Here is a 16,708-nt window from a genome sequence, read left to right on the forward strand (position 1 = left end):
ATCGTCTAGTGCAGGGGCCCCTAAATTACGGCCCATGGGCCACATGCGGCCCCGTGAGGCCATGTATCCGGCCCCACTGCACTTCCGGAAGGGGCACCTCTTTCATTGGTGGTCAGTGAGAGGAGCATGTGGCGATGCCGCTCGTGTACAGTACTACTTCCGATGACATAATCCTTTGTCTTAGAACAGGGTGCTGTGCCGTCTGGGGGAGGGGATTCCACACTGCGTATACTGCTGCCCGGTTAGGGTTAGGTTTTTATAGTCCAGCCCGCCAATGGTCTGAGGAACAGTGAACTGGCCCCCTGTAGAGACTACATCCCCAATCATATCCCCACCGACCCATGTGATCAGGCAGTCCCCCAATGATCTTTTGATGCTAGCAGTGGCAGTCAGCTTCTTTCATTTTTAGTAGCTGTCCCATGAAAGTCCTAAAACTGATTATTTGAATCTCACATTTTCGTGCTGTTATTATTGAAACAGAAGGAAACCATTTCAATACTACAGGATTAAAACTTTAGTCTTAGATATGATTTGATTAATTTTGTACAATTCAGGCTTGATTTTTAATCTCTAATGCACCCACGGAATATATGATCCTACAAAGAAAGCGAAAGGGCAAAAATGATCCGGACATTAAGAAGCTATCAGGGAAAGAATTCATATTGCAGAGTCAAGTATTCCTTTTTGTCTGCTTCTTACCTCTCAGGATATTATTTTAACCCTTACCTTCCATCTTGGAATCAATACTGTGTATTGGTTCCAAGGCAGAAGAACAGTAAGGGCTGGGAAATGGGGTTTAAGTGACTTGCCCAGGGTCACACCACCAGAAGTGTCTGAGGTCAATATGGGTTCTCAAGGGCTAGCTCTCAATCCTCTGGGGCATGTAGCTGTCTCCAGACCAAGGCAAATTAATAGTAAAGTCTGATCCAAGCAGAGATCTCTGGAGTCATTTCACTAAAGATTTTCCAAGTTTACATAAAAACATTAATGATTACTCTAATTACAGTATCATCTAGTCCATCTATCTGTCTTTTTCATGAGAGTCACTTAGAGATTTTGTCCAAAGTTTTGCTGAAATCTTTGTTATTTGAAACATTACACCAATCTACCAGTCTGGTAACTTTCATTAAAAAAGGAAATTGGTCATTTGGGGTGTGACCTATTACTGAAGAAACCATGTTGTTTGTGATCATTGCTTCTTTTTCTGCTTGTCATTTAAAATTATTATTATTTTTTTTTATAATAAACCCTTACCTTCTGTCTTGGAGTTAATACTGTGTATTGGCTCCAAGGCAGAAGAGTGGTAAGGGCTAGGCCATGGGGGTCAAGTGACTTGCCCAGGGTCACATAGCTGGGAAGTGTCTGAGGTCAGATTTGAACCTAGGACCTCCCATCTCTAGGCCTGGCTCTCAATCCACTGAGCTACCCAGCTGCCCCCCATTTAAAATTATTTTGATGGTAACCTTTAAAGACTATTTTTCCTCAAATTTTTTTAGGAACTAAAGTTAAACTCACCCTGATGTCTGCAGTCTACAATCTCCTTTTTTGAAAACTAGGACATCCCCTTTCCGTGATCATTACTATAGTACTTGTCCAGCGTCTCCAAAATAGAAAGCAACTAAAAAATTCCCTGATGAAAGGATAAAAAGCAACAGAATGGCTCAAAAGAGGAACATAAAAAAAATTAAAAAACATCAAAAGGATGGAGAATCCTCGGCTCTCCAGGGTGATAGCTCATCACTTAGAACTCTCAAAAAATATCAAAGACAAAAATGGGGGCGATGACAGCTTCTCTCCAAAAGAGCACTGACAAAAAAGGATGATTTGAAACTCAAATTAAGCAAAGCACAAAGACAGTAAGACTGGAAGAATACATGGAATCTCTACAACATGGAGACTAAGACATGAAGAAATCATATAAAGAATTATAGTCGTTTTCAGAAAGACATGAAATGAAAAAGCCTATATTCTTCACTAAGGGAAATCATTTAAGAAAATAGGGACCAAGTACAGAACACTAGACTTCATAGGACTCTTAGGGATAAATCTCAAGTAATATACCAACCTCAAACAAATAGTACAGCCAGGATAAAGCCCTTTATATGCCGGGGGGAAAATCTCTTTAAATTGTTAAATATTACTGGTTTATATTGAACTAAAAGGTGAAGCAGAAGATGGTATTTTGAAAAGTAAACTCCCTAAAAAACCACCCCCAAACCTGCACATACAATAGTCCTTTTTGCATGTCATTTTGGTTTTCATATTTAAAATTTTCTCTGCATAGTGACATACATTATATTTTCTTGAGAAGGCAGTAGAGAATATGACTCTTCTAGAAGGGCACAATCTGTTTTCACTTAGTAGAAATAATTACAAAAAAATGACATCTCTCATATGGCAAGATCCTACATTTGGGCCAGTTTTTCAATTGTACTGTGCCCACTACTAGCCCCTATTGGGCAAAATTGGCTGCAGGTTATTGAGGTTGGGGCCTACGTTCACAGCTGCTATTTTGCTCAAGAAAAGACAGCTAGAACTATGATCCCTATTAAAACCGAGTTCCCTTTCATGTATTTTCCAGAATCTGGGCTTGTCTTGACCTTTCTCAAAGAAGCTCCTACTGGTTGCTGTTGGGTCTGCTTTAGTATAGGGGTCACCACTTGGGTTGTGCAGACCGTGGAACTTTGAGGAGGCAGCAATAGCTAACAAAATTTAAATCAGACTCCATTCCTTAGTACTATTTGACTTTGGACAAGTCTCTTTTCCTTTGTGGATCCATTTTCATTTAAAGTCTCTTAGTGCTATCATCCATTTTATTCATCTCCCTCTTGGTCTTCTTCACTGCCCCTCCTAATAACTTATTATACTAAGAAATAGTTTTGTCAGGGGGCAGCTAGGTGACTCAGTGTATGGAGAGCCAGGCCCAGAGACAGGAGGTCCTGGGTTCAAATTTGGCCTCAGACACTTCCCAGCTGTGTGACCCTGGGCAAGTCACTTGACCCCCATTTCCTAGCCTTTACCACTCTTCTGCCTTGGAACCAATACACAGTATTGATGCCAAGACGGAAGGTAAGGGTTAAAAAAAAAGTTTTGTCTTCTCTACACCCCAGGCTGAGACAATGAACGAGCTCCTGAGGGTCAAAGTAATACTATCATGGGCAGATGGGTGGTGCCTCAAGTAGGGAAGACATATACAAAGCAAATGAGATGTGGCACGGAAGCTTCAAATTAGCTACATCTTGGGGAAAAACTAGAAGGATTCAATTTTTCTTAATAAAGTCACTATTTATACTAAGTTTTTTGGGTCTTGGAAGGTAGGGCAGATGATCAAACCAGAAAATATCTACTCAAGGAATTCAGTTTCCTGGGCATCCAGGAACTGGACCTCAGATTTCGTGGTAGGGGGTCCATTTGGATAAACAAACATGCTTTACCAGTGCAGGGCAGCAACTTCTGGTCTTGGAATTGTCTAGAGCCACTTCGGAGAACCCATGGCATGCGTACCAGAGGGGGCTGCTCCCTTCCCCCTCCTCCACATGCACGGGAGGACATTTCTCACATTGCCAGCTCCTCTGCCCAGCAGCCCAGGAGCACTTCCTCCCTCCCCTGTCTGAGTAAGGCAGGGGGCTTCCTTACAGCATGAGGGTTGTAGTCTGGGTACTCGGACTCTACAAGGTTTGCCATCACTGGTCTAGAGCACTGATCTGTGACTTGGCCAGTATCACAAGTAGGATTTGAACATTCTTTATCGTGTAAATACAGAGCTATCTACCCCTCTAACATGAGATCTGACCAATACTGCCCCTCACGATCTAGGAAGTGAGTCTGGTCACTTTGTAATTTGGTTCTCAAGGAACAGTCATAGAGCAAAGCAATCTTATCAAAGCTGAGAATGGCACAGACTCTTGATAGCTTTTTTTAAAGTTTTTTTAAAACTTTAATAAAAAAATCCCATACATATTGTGAAGTCCTAAATGAAGAAATAAAAGAAAACAACAAAATGAAGAAGAAACAGTACAGAGAGAGACACAAGGGAGCTGTAGAACCAGCATCTTGAATCAAGCCCCAGGTTTCAGATCTGACACCATCAGGAGCCCTCTTAAAAAATAAATTACAAAATGTGGTTTGAAACAGAGATTAAATGTGATTTCTTCTCAGATACCTACAAAGCTCAGTGCAAACTAAAGATCAGTCCGTGAACTAGCTGCCTTGGGGGCATATTTGGGCATCAGTTCATTAATTTTCCGAATGTAGTCTGATTTTTCGGCACAGCCTTTACACATTTCACCCCAGTCATCCAGGATTTTCTTCAATTCCTTAACTCGGAGTTTCTTCAGATCCACTGTGCTCAGGTCAATCTGTTTATCTGGAGGAGAGATGAGGTAATGTTAGTAACTGAGAAAGAACATATAGCACCAGGCCAGCCGTTCCTGCTTTTATTCCTTTTTACTCACTCTCTTCATTAGCCTCTTCTTTACAGTTATTCTGTCACTTAAAAGAAGGCAGTTACACCACTTATTAAGATGGAGTTCCAGTGTTTTTGTAACACAGCTGGCTTGTAGGCAAAGGACCCGAGAGAAGACAATGTCAATTCTCCCAACAGGCCACTGGTCACTCATTCAATAAAAACCTTCTTTGGGAAGGCACTGAGCTGGACACAGTGGACCAGAATGCCTAGCCTTCAACGTTCAAATACTACTCTCCATAAAGATATTTAAAGTTAAAATGCCTGCTTCAGACAGCTGAATCAGCAACACTTGTTTAAAAACAACGTCGTGAAGGGGCTCTATGTTTTTTAATAGCCAATGATAAACCGTGGGACCAGCTCACTAACTGGATCCTTTTTGCAGACCTCTTTCAGAACACCAGGCAGCTTCTACAATAGGCCCTGAAAGAAACTTCTTGTTATTCCTGAGAACTCAGGCAATGTTTGAATGCTATTAAAACAAATAGGCAAAACCTCTACACCTCAGCAAGAATACTTTTGGGCTTTGGCTCTAAGGCAGTCTATGTCTTTGTGACCAGGCTAATACTATACCACATGAGTACTCCCAGAATTTTTTGGATGTGGCTAAGAATTCCAGACCAGTGTGAAATCCATGTCCCACTAAAGTAGCTGATGAGATGAAGCACCCATCTGAGAAGATCGCCTATGCCACTCAGGCAGTCAGAAGAGCATGGGGCCATCCCAGTTCAAACCCAGCGTCAGACATTTACTAGATGTGTGAGCAAGCATAGAACCCATCTGCCTCAGTTTCCTCAACTGTAAAACGGGGAGAACTGCACCCACTTCCCAGGGCTGTTGTGAGGACCAAATGAGATAATCTTTATAAAACACTCACCACAGCCTGGCACACAGGAGGTACTTAATGCCCTTTTCCCTTCTCTTACATAAATGCTTGTTTCTTTTTGCCCTGATGTTTGAAGAGGCCTCTAGAGGTGGGGTCAAAACTCACCATATTTGAGCTCACAAATTTGACTGTCTTTCTTCTTTAGTTTCTCACAGATCTTCTCAACAGGGATGTGATGGCTAAGAGGCTTTGACACTTCATTGATGATCTTGGTAGCTGCATCACTGGTAGCTCCAATGTAATAGCACTGGAGGAAGAAAGAACAAGTACTTAAGAAACCTTTACATCAATTTTGGCAAAGATAACCAACAGACCAGCTAAGTCGGACAACATATGCAATGATCCAGATCTTGACCTCTTACATTTTTTGAAAAAGGGAGGGATACATAGAAATGCATTTTCATCTCTCTTCTTTAGGGCCAAACTTGGTCCCATATTGTCCAGTTCTGACTTTCTTTTTTTGGTAGGACAATTACTTTTACAGATAACAATCAAGAAAAATGTATTAAGTGCCTACTATGTGCCAGAGTAAATTAGTGCAAAGTACTGGGGATACAAGGAAAGGTAAAAACAAACAAACCGGTTCCTGCCCTTGAGGAGTTTGCAATAACAACAGGGACAACAAGCAAGCAAATATAGATGAAGCAAGGTACATATAGGATAAATAGGAAATAATTAACAGAGGGGGTAGAAAAGGCTTCCAATAAAAGATAAGATTTAAAATTCAGACTTAAAGAAAGCCAGGGAAATCAGCACATGGAGTTGAGGAGGGAAGAGGCAAAAACAATAGCTGATACTGCACAAAGCCAAAGTTATTCCTAAAATTCTAGTTTTATCTCAAATGTTTCTAGCCTTGGGCTACATCTTATTACCCTGTCTAAGATATCCTAGTATTTGCTTTGTCCTAGACTGAATTTCTCAAGCCATAATCATTCAAACTCTTAACAATCAGATCTCCAAAAGGCACTGAAGGCAAATATTTCCTTTCAGGCACTTATCTACGTATATCTATATATTTTTTAAACATATGGACACATGTCTTGAACAAAAGGTTAATGTCAAACAGGCCTCCAAACCACAGGGAAAACAGGCAGCAGAGTTGAGAGTTAGATTTGGGGCCAAAGAACCTAGGGATACATACAAATATATATATGTATATCTGACCATAAGAATAGATCCATTCTGACGTTAAGTATATAAAACATATCCCAGAAGTTGTCTGAAGTCACAGAAGGTTATTCCAGTCTTGAATTACTTTACCTTGCTTGATGACAAAACTATGAGGGGGAAAGTTGGCTGATAAAAGAACTGAACTTAAAGGCTGAATCCAATCAGCACAGATTAAATTCTTAGAACAGGCCTTCAGGACAGAAAAAAAAAATTATCTTTTATCACTGGGTTCTGATAAACCCATCTAGGAAATAATCCAAATACCATTTAGAGAAGACCAAGACTTGGCATTTACTCACCAAACGGTTTTCTTTCCCTTTTGCATCATTGCAAAACTTCATCAGTTCATTTTCAATGTTGCTTGGGGAAAATGTGACGCCTCTGTCATTAAGGTCTTGGTAAAATTTTCCCAGAAAAGAAACGCATACTATAAAAAAACAGAAAGGGAAAGTTATTGTAGTCTCATCTGTGCTCATCCCAAATAGTCAGAAAAATATTATCAAGAGACTTGTCTTCTAAGAATTAACTATAATCAGTTCTTTTAATGTTTAACTATACTGAAAGACAGTAGCTTTCTCATGGTTTCCCACCCCCCAATATGCCATATATAACAGTTAACCTGGAACTAAATCATGCTAAGTACTAATGTGTTTAAATTATTCACAAAAGGTAATATGCTTTTAACAGTGGCATTCTAGGCATTGTGGTACAGGGAGGAAAACATAACACATTGCCTGCCTGGTCTGCTTATACTTAGGATGGCCTACTTTGGACACCTGAGTATATATTTCTATGAAAAAAAAGTGAACAATGTATCAGAGACCCATAAATATCCTAACAGCTTCCTGATGCATGGGCTTACTCTATGCATCATATACTTAATGATCTGGTTAGCTGAGAGTCCTTTCTGGTTCTGGTTTTAGTTGCCCAATTAGCCCTGCAGCTTTGAGAATGGTGAAATTCTCCTCCACTACCTGGATGGTTTTGAGAAATTTGCTGCTCACAAACTTTCCTTTAAAACTGATCTGTTTCAGAATAAAGAATCCGAAACTCTGGAATTCCCTGACTTTGTAGTAGCCAAACTCAACAAATTTAATGGGCACATCTAGACCTATAATCTCATGGGCATGAGAACCCAAGGCATTACAGAATTTTTAACCCCGAATGTCCTTAAGAGAAAAAGAGTACCACACTGCATGAGCCCAGATTGTAGAAGTGGTTTGTCCAAATTCACATCACTCAATTTAATTATTAAGTTCCTGCTCTCAAGGAGCTTGATAGAGAAAAAAAGGACATATGTCTTACAAGTGTAGTTAATACAAAATATACACAAATATAACACTTGATCAGAACTAATCAACTATCAATATAAAACCCAGATAAAGATGGATTTTACCCATAACACAAAGTAATTCTGGGCTGGTGGCAGCTTGTGCAAAGGCAAATGCCAAGGGCAGCTAGGTAGCTGAGTGGAAAGAGAGCCAGGTCTGCCCTTAGGAAGTCTTGGGTTAAAATCTGACCTCAGATACTGTCTGGGTGTGTGACCCTGGGCAAGTCACTCAACCCCAAATTACCATTCCAATATTTAGTATCATACTAGGACAAAAGATAAGAAGATAAAAATAAAAAGCAGAGATGCTAGAAAGAGGGTGCAGCATTGTATAGCATAAAGCCAGTCAGCTGGATGCAGGATGGGGAATCATGTGAATTAAGTGAGAAAGAAAGTTTGGAGTCAGGCTGTGAAGGGTTTTTAAAATAACTAACAGGAAAAGCTGTATTCAGTCTTAAGAGAAAATATCAAACTATTGAAAGAAAGATATCTCTCAACTCACTGAACCTTCTTAAAACCCCTTCATGTACATGAAGTCATTCTTTCCCTAAATACTTTGTGTGTCAAATATGTACCCCAGATATGTATACAAACAAGTATAAACATACATATAAATGTTGCCTCCCCAACAGAATGTAAATTCCTTGACAGTAGGGATTGTCACAGTTTTTTCTATCTGCCTTTAGTGCCTCGCACATTGAAGATACTTAATAGATGCCTATTGACTCCTTATGTGGTAAAACCTGCGCCTTACAGGAAGTATCACTTTGGTAGCTGGGTGGTGGATGGATTGGAGACGGGAGGAACTGGAAGCAATTAAGATAAATTATGGGGTTATTGTAGTTACACAGAGAAGAAATGATGAGTACCTGAACTAGGTTGCTGGCCTAGTATTTGAACTAGGTGAGTGGCAAGAACAGCTTTAATATATAAGAACTGAGGCAACTCAAAAGGCCTTCCCAATATGGAAACAGTTCAGAGCACTGCTTTGGGTGATGGGCTAATATAAACTGACTCTAAAAACATAACAGCTCTGCCAAAAGAGGAAAGCAGAAAATCTTTTTTAGAGACTCAGTAATAAGTCTTTTGAGTTACCAAAATATCAGTATGATTTTTCCTGACAGTTGCAGATTTGCACTGATCCACCCACATTCTTTCAGTTTTTGCATCCTCTAGGGGGGCAGTCTATGGTAATGGATTAGAACACCTTCTAATAAGGGTTCTTTCCAAATAACAAACATTTACATAGCACTTTATGATTCACATAATGCAGCAAGGCCCACTGGAGAGTGCTGGATCAAACTGACATTCATTTCACAGTTATGATCATGGTTCTTAATTTCTTTGGATATTCGTGTTTTACTATTTAAAAGTAATTTGATGTAAAGGATAATTTCATACTTTCAAAATACTTAATTTAGTTTTATTATGGTGTTAACAGTGTTTAAATCCTGCCACTGCCACTATTCTTAATCTGTGTGGTTTTATCTCTTTGGACCATAATTTCTCAACTGTAAAAAAAACAAGGGGTCAGGCCAGATGACCTTAAAGTTCCTTATGATCTCTAATTCTAGAAGCCTATGATTTTAATCCTCAATCCTGGAAAGTCTTGTAATACCTGTATTATTAGCCCCATTTTGTAGATTAAAAAAGCCAACCAACCAAACTAGACACAGGGTCAAGGGTCTCACCCTCTTGCTCCTTTGTCTGTTATTAAGAAGTGGCATAGCTAAGAGTCTTAGTGCTGCAAGGGCTCTATTAGAGAAACAGTTGAACGAGAAGATCAATCTCATCTAGCTTCACTTAGAAGCAACTCTGGGATATCGAGGGGATCAAGTATATCAGGCTAGGACAGAACTCTCATTAACCAGAACCTTTTGGCTTCCTCAAGAATTGCTCCCCTCCTGTCCTTTCTTTCCCCCAGACTTTTAAGTTCCATTTGTTTCTTCTCCAAGACCAAGTGCACACAGGACTGCCCTGCCAACCCCTTCCTCTTTTGAATTTGTGGTTGGACTTTACGTTTGTATGGTGCCTTCAGGTTTATAAAGGACTTCTCTCCAACACTGGTTAATGGGTACTACAAGTTCTAATGGAACCCCCGCCCCACCATTTTCCGTGAGAGGAAGCCTAGGCTCAAAATGCTGGGGAAGAAGGAAAAACTTGAGAGCTTTTGAAGATTCTCCAGTTGGAGACGGGGCGGGGAAGAAGCTCATCTTCAGTGACAAGTGAGCCTTAGTTTTTCCTCTTGTATAAAGGTGGTGGGTGACCTTTTCATCCCACTTTCTTCCCCTCTTGGACTAAGCCGGCCATGAGACTCTTCCTCTTACTCTTCCCTTCCCCGGTCCTACCCCACCCCAAGGCGAGGCCCGGCTCCTCGGGTCCCTTTTTCAGGGTTCGTCCCAGCCCATCTCGGCCGGGGCCATGGCCACGGCTCAGGCATCAAGCAGCTTCGGCTCCCTCCCCCGGCTGAACCGGCGCCTCTGTCGCTCTCACCTTCGCAGTCACCCGGCCGCAGGGCCCGGCTCCCGCCCGGCAGCACAGTCAGGGCCAGCGCCACCGCCAGCCCGTGAATGACCAACATCTTCTAGCTCCCGCCGCCGCTCGGACTGATCCGGTCCCGGCAGTCAGGTCTTCTCCAAGCGCCGGCTTCACCACCGCCGCGACATCCCATTGGCCACTCCTCTACGCTCTTTCCTACGTCCAGTTTTCCCATTGGCCAAAGCCTCACAGAGCCCAGACGGGCGGCTCCACGACGCCGTTTCTTATTGGATGACGTTGTCATCGGCTCTCAGCCCGGGACAGTTGGCGGCCGCTGATTGAAGGAGGGCGGGATATAGGGAAAGTGGCGATTTGGGCTACCGGTTTCCCGGAAACGGAACTGGTGTGAGAATGGCCATCTTGTTGAGGGGTAGCCTGGTAGTTGCTCCGCCTAGTGGAGGGTGGATAAAAGCGAAAAAGGACGGCTGCGGTGGATGGGGAAAGAAAGGAAACGCTGCTGCTCTTAATATGTTTTCCTCTGAATGTTTTGATTGGACATTTCTTGGACCCCATATCTCGCTTTCCGTTTTCTTCCCATGCCCATATTCTACCTCGGGCTGATTTCAGTTACGTCGGTTACGCGCCATACCTTAGTGACCACTCACTACTGTGAGCGCGGGACTTGAAAGAGGAAAGACCCGAGTTCGATTTTAGTCTCAGACTTGTAGTAGCCGTGTCTGGGCACGTCATTTAAGAAGCCCCTCAATTTCCTTATCTGTAAAATGGGGATAACAATGGCTCCTAACTCGCAAAGGGTGTGGAGACAACTGTTACTAGCCTCTTTTGCAGATGGGTAAACTGAGCCTCAGGTAAGCCAGTGCCTTACCACTGTGTCAGATGTAGCATTTGCATCAGACTACACGTCCAGCACTAGTGAGTGGGCCAATCTACCTCTTAATAACTAAGCGGGGAACTAAACCCTGGTTTCTAGACTTTGTCGACTTGTAGACCGGAGTCCTTTTCCTTACGCTGACCTGTCCCAAGGCAGGACATCACCCCACTCTGTCATTTCAGTTGATGCAAAGTTCTGCACTCTTCATTGTGTTCTCTCAACTTTACCTCTCGTTCTCCTGAGTTAGTCCTTTAACCCTACAATCTCCTTGGCCCTTGCTGTATCTTGCCTGCCGTGTATGTGGGGGAGGACCCCCCCCCCGCCCCCCCCATTCACACTTCCCTTCAAGAATAATTTCATTAAGATGCCAATTCAACTCTACTTTCCCTCTTTCAATTCTGTCCTTGTTAAAAAGGAATAATTCCTGGTAAAGTCCCCAAAGGCCCATTCTCTCCCTCAAGATCATTTATTTATCTGTACTTTTATGTGTACCTAGTACAGGATGTAAGCACCTTGATTTTCAAAATCCCTAGCTCCTAGCACAGTGCCCCACGGGAAGTAAACGGTTGGTTTTTATTTTATTAGTTGATACTTTCTTCCTCCAAGCCTTCTGTCTGCCAGCCCTGGCTTTCCCCTTTGCCTTTGGCTTATTGCTTCAGCTTTTCTTGCACCTTCATTCTAATTTATAACGTTTTTTTTTAAAGGCTCCTTGTTTTTATGAAATGATAATTATAAAGGCTTTGCAAACCTTGGGTGCTTTATAAATGCTAGTTATTATTTATGGTCACATCCCCTTCAGAGCCACTCCTTAACTCCTGCTCATACTGGCTGACTGTGCCCCCAAAGGCAGCTGACTATTATTTCTCAAAGTTCTCAGGCTGAGTTTTTAGTCCTGTTGCTCTTGAGACCCCACTGATATATTTCTCATTCAGCCAGAAATCTCAAAGAGCTTTTAAGAAAGGCTACTTACTGAGGAGGTTTATGAAAAACTGTAGTAGTTACAAAAACATTCCCTCCAAAAGAGTACCTTCTCCATCTCCACATATAAGGTCTATGGGGAGAATGGGTTTATACTTAGAGTAGAAAAATAGTGTAGAGAACACAAGAGGCCTGAGGATAAACTCACTGGTTTCTAGAAATCCTTTTCCCTTTGTGAAATCTTATCACTAAGTCCCCATTAGATGCACTTCTCTTCTGACCGCTGAAAACTGATGTGTTGGCATGTCTATCTTGAAGTTGCTTTTTGGTCATCTTCTGACTTCTGTAGCTACTATTAGTACTCTGGTGGACTCTTCTTTGAACTTCCTGTTGGGACCTCAGGATCTCCCAAACTCACATAGTCATTTGGGGTTTGGAAGAGGAAGAGTGCATAGTTTCTGAAGGCACTAGACCTAAATAATATGTCTTAAAGTACTGAAGGAACTGACTGTCATCAGTCTTTGAAAAATCAAGAACAGGAAAGTGTTAGAGTAATCTTCAGACAATGGAACAGTGAGTCTTATTGACAAATTCTAGAAACTATTATTAAAGAAATGATTTGTAGGCTTTTGAAAAGGGAAGTCTAAGATCCAGTATTGCTTTATCAAGAAAAAGTTTACATTTATTACACTGAACAAGGGAATACTATAGAGACACTCTTCTACCTAGATTTTGGAAAAGCATTTGTTAAACTATCACATTATCCTTGTGGGTAAGAGAGATTTTGAGCAACATGATAGTACAGTTAGATTCAGAATTGATTAAATTACTGGATCACAAAGAGCCACCCCAAATGAATGGATGGGGTATTAGAGCTAGGTAGCTCAGTGGATAGAGTGCCAGGCCTAGAGTTGGAAGGACCTGGATTCAAATCTTACCTCAGATACATTCTAGCTGTGTGAGCAAGTTACCTAACCCCAGTTGCCTAGACTTATCACTCTTCTGCCTTGGAACCAATACTAGCATTGATTCTAAGACAGAAGGTAAGGATTTAAACACCCCCTCCTCCCAAATGCAAAGAAACAAACAAATTATAAAATGGATGAATATCAATTTAGGGTAGGGGTTCTGAACCTGGGGTCTCAGAACTTTAAAAACTTTGATAACTGAATTTCATTATAATATAATCCTAGCATTTTATTTTGTGCATTTAAAACCATTATTCTGAGAAAGAGTCCATAGTTACATGAGCCTGTCAAAGTGGATACCCCAAAAAGTTAAGAACCTTTGTTTTAGAGGGAGGCCTCTAGGAATTTGCATTTGATCTTTTATTGCTTAAGGCTTTTAATAGTAACTTGGATGATGGCATAGATGGTATGCTTATTCAGTTTTTAGGTGCTGTAAATCTGGGAAGAATAAATAATATGGATAATAGAGTTAGGATCCCAAAAGATCAATATGGGCTAGAAAAGTGGGCCAAACTTTATAAGATCAAATAATAAACATGCAATTATTAGGTGCCCACTATATGCCAGGTACTGGGGACACAGGCAAAAATTAAATAGTCTTTGCTCTCAAAGAGCTTATATTTCATTGGGAAGTTTATACACATACACAAACACATGAAATAAAATAATAAGCAAATACAAATATGAAATAAAATAATTTCATATGTAAGAATAGGAGTTGGGAGCAGCAGGAAAAGTCTCATGTGGTAGTTCTTAAGTTGAATTTTGGAGGAAAGAAGGGATACCTTGAGGTAGAAGTGAGGAGAAGGTGCTTCCAATATGAGGGACAGTCTGCAAAAAAGTACAGAGATGGAGAGAGGGAATGTTGTTTGTGAGAAACAATAAGAAAACCAATTTAAAGGAAGTTGGTACCCAATCAGATTGATTCAACTGGGCCATGGGTTCCTCTTCTCTAGAATGATGGGAGTGGTGCTCATTTCATCTGCCCCTTCTCTGTTGTATAGAGAAGTGTGAGCAACAAGAAGAGTGGCAAGTGACAAGATGTGACAGCAAGGGTCCAGGGTTCCTGAGTTTTCAGACCTAATCACTTCTACTTAATAGCAGGAGTAATAAAGTTAGTATGGGAAGGGTGAAAGGTATGGGATAGAGAACTTTCTTAAAACTCTAGGGATCATAGAAGTACTATCTGGGTACTAGCTGGGCTTAGGGGATTAGGGGTATAGGCATGTAGCTGGATGGCAATTGTGTTGCTATGAATTGCTGCTTTTAGTGGTTTTATACTGTTAAAGGGATTTTCTTAATCTCTAACACAAATCTACTACTGTGAAATATTTAGTGGTACTAGGAATAGAGGAAATAATAGTTGATGGACTTGGAACAACAGGATGTCTTTTGATGACATGATTATTAACAGCCATTAAATCTTGAACAAATCAATAAAAGGGTTTTCCATTTTTATCTAATTTTGGTTTTTTAATAGTCAAGATAGGTGTATTATATTTTGATTTGCATGGGATTATTATTTTTTGTTTAATTAAATAATTTATCATGAAGATGTAGACGATGAAGCCCAATACCAATAGCATACAATACTGAATATAATATCCAGGTCAGTCCATTTGTTCTTGAGAATTAATTCTATTATATCAAAGTCATGCCACTGGTGTTCAGTTAAATAGAGCAAGTTCAAGGCAGAGTTTTTGATAATGGTGACTTAGATCTGATTCTGAGAGGGTAAAACTGCCCTAACCATATCCCCTAGACTTAATTGGCAAAATCATTCAGAAGGAAATGGAGCTGAGACAGAGGGTCAGATACTCTCTGAGAACTATAGTGAGGATGGCACTTCTCTGGCATCCCCCTTAGTACATTGGAGTGCCATGACAGTCAAGACTATCATGGGACCCCATATCATGGTTCTTCCTACTAAATTGAATAAGCTAGTAGCTAGAAGTGATGCCTGGTGGTGAAAGTGTGCTGGAGGCCATGGTGTCTAAGGTTTTATATGACTCAATCATTCTGTGAGCTTGTGAGATCAGGGCTCCATTTAATTCCACCTCAGCTTAGCTTTAGGTTCAGAAAGAGTTGAATGAATTTTCTCCTATGACTTTGGGCCAGTTACTTGCACTCTCAATCTTTGGCTTTGTCTTCTATAAAGTGAGAGTTGAGCTAGATGATCCTTGAGGTTCCTTTTAGCTTTAATATTGTCATTATATTTTGAAGGCATTGTGGAGAATTGGTTTCAAGCCCCTTTTCATATCCTTTTTTAAAAGCATTTTTTAACACTGCCCAGAAATTAGGCTTCTTAGAAGCCAGGTGTGAAGAAACAACTGCCTTAGTTCCTAGTTATCAAGAATAATTAGGTAAAATGGGAAGATGCCATATCTACTTTCTCCCTGGGGGAGGGGGAACTCTATTTCTTGGTGTCCAGAGATCTCTGACCTTAAGGGCTGGTCTCTACCTCTCCTGCCCTAAAACTAAAGGTGTCTTTTGTATTTGCTTCAGGTGTTAAAAATCCTTAGTTATAGCCCTATTCTTTGCAAGCAGAATCCTACCTAACACAACTTTCCAATTTCATTTCAGTACTTTTCTAGAAGGAGTTGGTAGAAAGCAGGACAATGAAGATTTGGCTATGGTTAAACAGAAAAGTGTAATTGATAAAGATTATTGATTTGATTGGTTCTAGAGTACAGATGATGTATGATACCTCTCTTCCTCTAGGTGGTGGTGGTAGGGACTATAGATACTGAATGTTTCATAAGCTATTTTACTGGGAGAATTTTATGGTGGCTGGAGGTATCAGTTTATCTGGAAATGGACGTAGTATTAAATTTGCCATTTTAGTTATTAAAAGCACCTTAAGAAGACAAATTAAAAAAATAGATATTGCCACTATTTCCCCCCTTAGCTCTCCCTTGCATTGTTAAGAATCATCCTATAAAACTTTTCAAAATCTGGCTGTAGGGGCTCACCTCCCTTTGAATCGATAAGTATCTTTGAGGGACTGAGTTTCTGGCCCCCCAAGAGTGCTATGCAGAGAAATTTCTCCCCCCTCACACTCTCTTACCCCAGTGTCCTTTCAATCATACTGACTTTTGTCCTTGACTATTCTAAGGAAAACAGTAATGGTTTCTGTGTACCCAAGTAATGTAGGCAAGTTCCTTCCTTTTCTGAACCTCAGTTTTCCTTTTCTGAAGAAATGGGGTCAATATTACTTGCTCCATCTGCCTCACAGGGTTGTTTTGCTTTACCTTTAGAACTGTGAGTGCTTGGCATCATGTTTATTAACTATGACAACAAAGTCATACTCAAGGCTCAAGTGTGGAGAATCCTGTCTAGAAGAGTATTACATAGGGCAGAAAGATAGACCCTGTCATCATCTCCATGAGAGAGAGAGAGAGAGAGAGAGAGAGAGAGAGAGAGAGAGAGAGAGAGAGAGAGAGAGAGAGAGAGAGGGAGGGAGACAGAGACAGAGAGAGGGGGGGGGAGAGAGAGAGAAGAGAGAGAGAGAGGGAGAGAGAGAAAGAGGGAGGGAGAGAGAGAGAGAAAGAGAGAGAGAGAGAGAGAGGTAGGGAGACAGAGACAGAGAGAGGAGACAGAA

At 41.0% G+C, this 16,708-nt stretch overlaps 1 protein-coding gene across 1 annotated transcript; it reads right to left on the reverse strand.

The window, feature by feature from the left end:
• Positions 1-3,913: 3,913 nt before the first annotated feature.
• MANF (mesencephalic astrocyte derived neurotrophic factor) lies at positions 3,914-10,530 on the reverse strand. The gene is made up of 4 exons (XM_001368087.5): positions 10,345-10,530; positions 6,821-6,948; positions 5,457-5,598; positions 3,914-4,366 (listed from the first exon to the last, which is right to left on the reverse strand). Exons 1-4 carry the CDS (start codon positions 10,430-10,432, stop codon positions 4,182-4,184), a joined length of 543 nt encoding a protein of 180 aa, XP_001368124.1. The 5' UTR covers positions 10,433-10,530; the 3' UTR covers positions 3,914-4,181.
• Positions 10,531-16,708: the final 6,178 nt, after the last annotated feature.

Source organism: Monodelphis domestica, chromosome 7 (assembly GCF_027887165.1).
Source record: "Monodelphis domestica isolate mMonDom1 chromosome 7, mMonDom1.pri, whole genome shotgun sequence".
Lineage (NCBI taxonomy): Eukaryota > Metazoa > Chordata > Mammalia > Didelphimorphia > Didelphidae > Monodelphis > Monodelphis domestica.

What these genes read in the sequence shown, in the direction of transcription:
- MANF (XM_001368087.5), bottom strand. Translation starts at nt 10,432, where the DNA reads ATGTTGGTCATTCACGGGCTGGCGGTGGCGCTGGCCCTGACTGTGCTG. An exon ending in GCGGCCGGGTGACTGCGAAG is followed by an intron (nt 6,949 to 10,344) that starts GTGAGAGCGACA and finishes GTTTTTTTATAG; the next exon opens with TATGCGTTTCTTTTCTGGGA. An exon ending in AAGGGAAAGAAAACCGTTTG is followed by an intron (nt 5,599 to 6,820) that starts GTGAGTAAATGC and finishes TTCTTCCTCCAG; the next exon opens with TGCTATTACATTGGAGCTAC.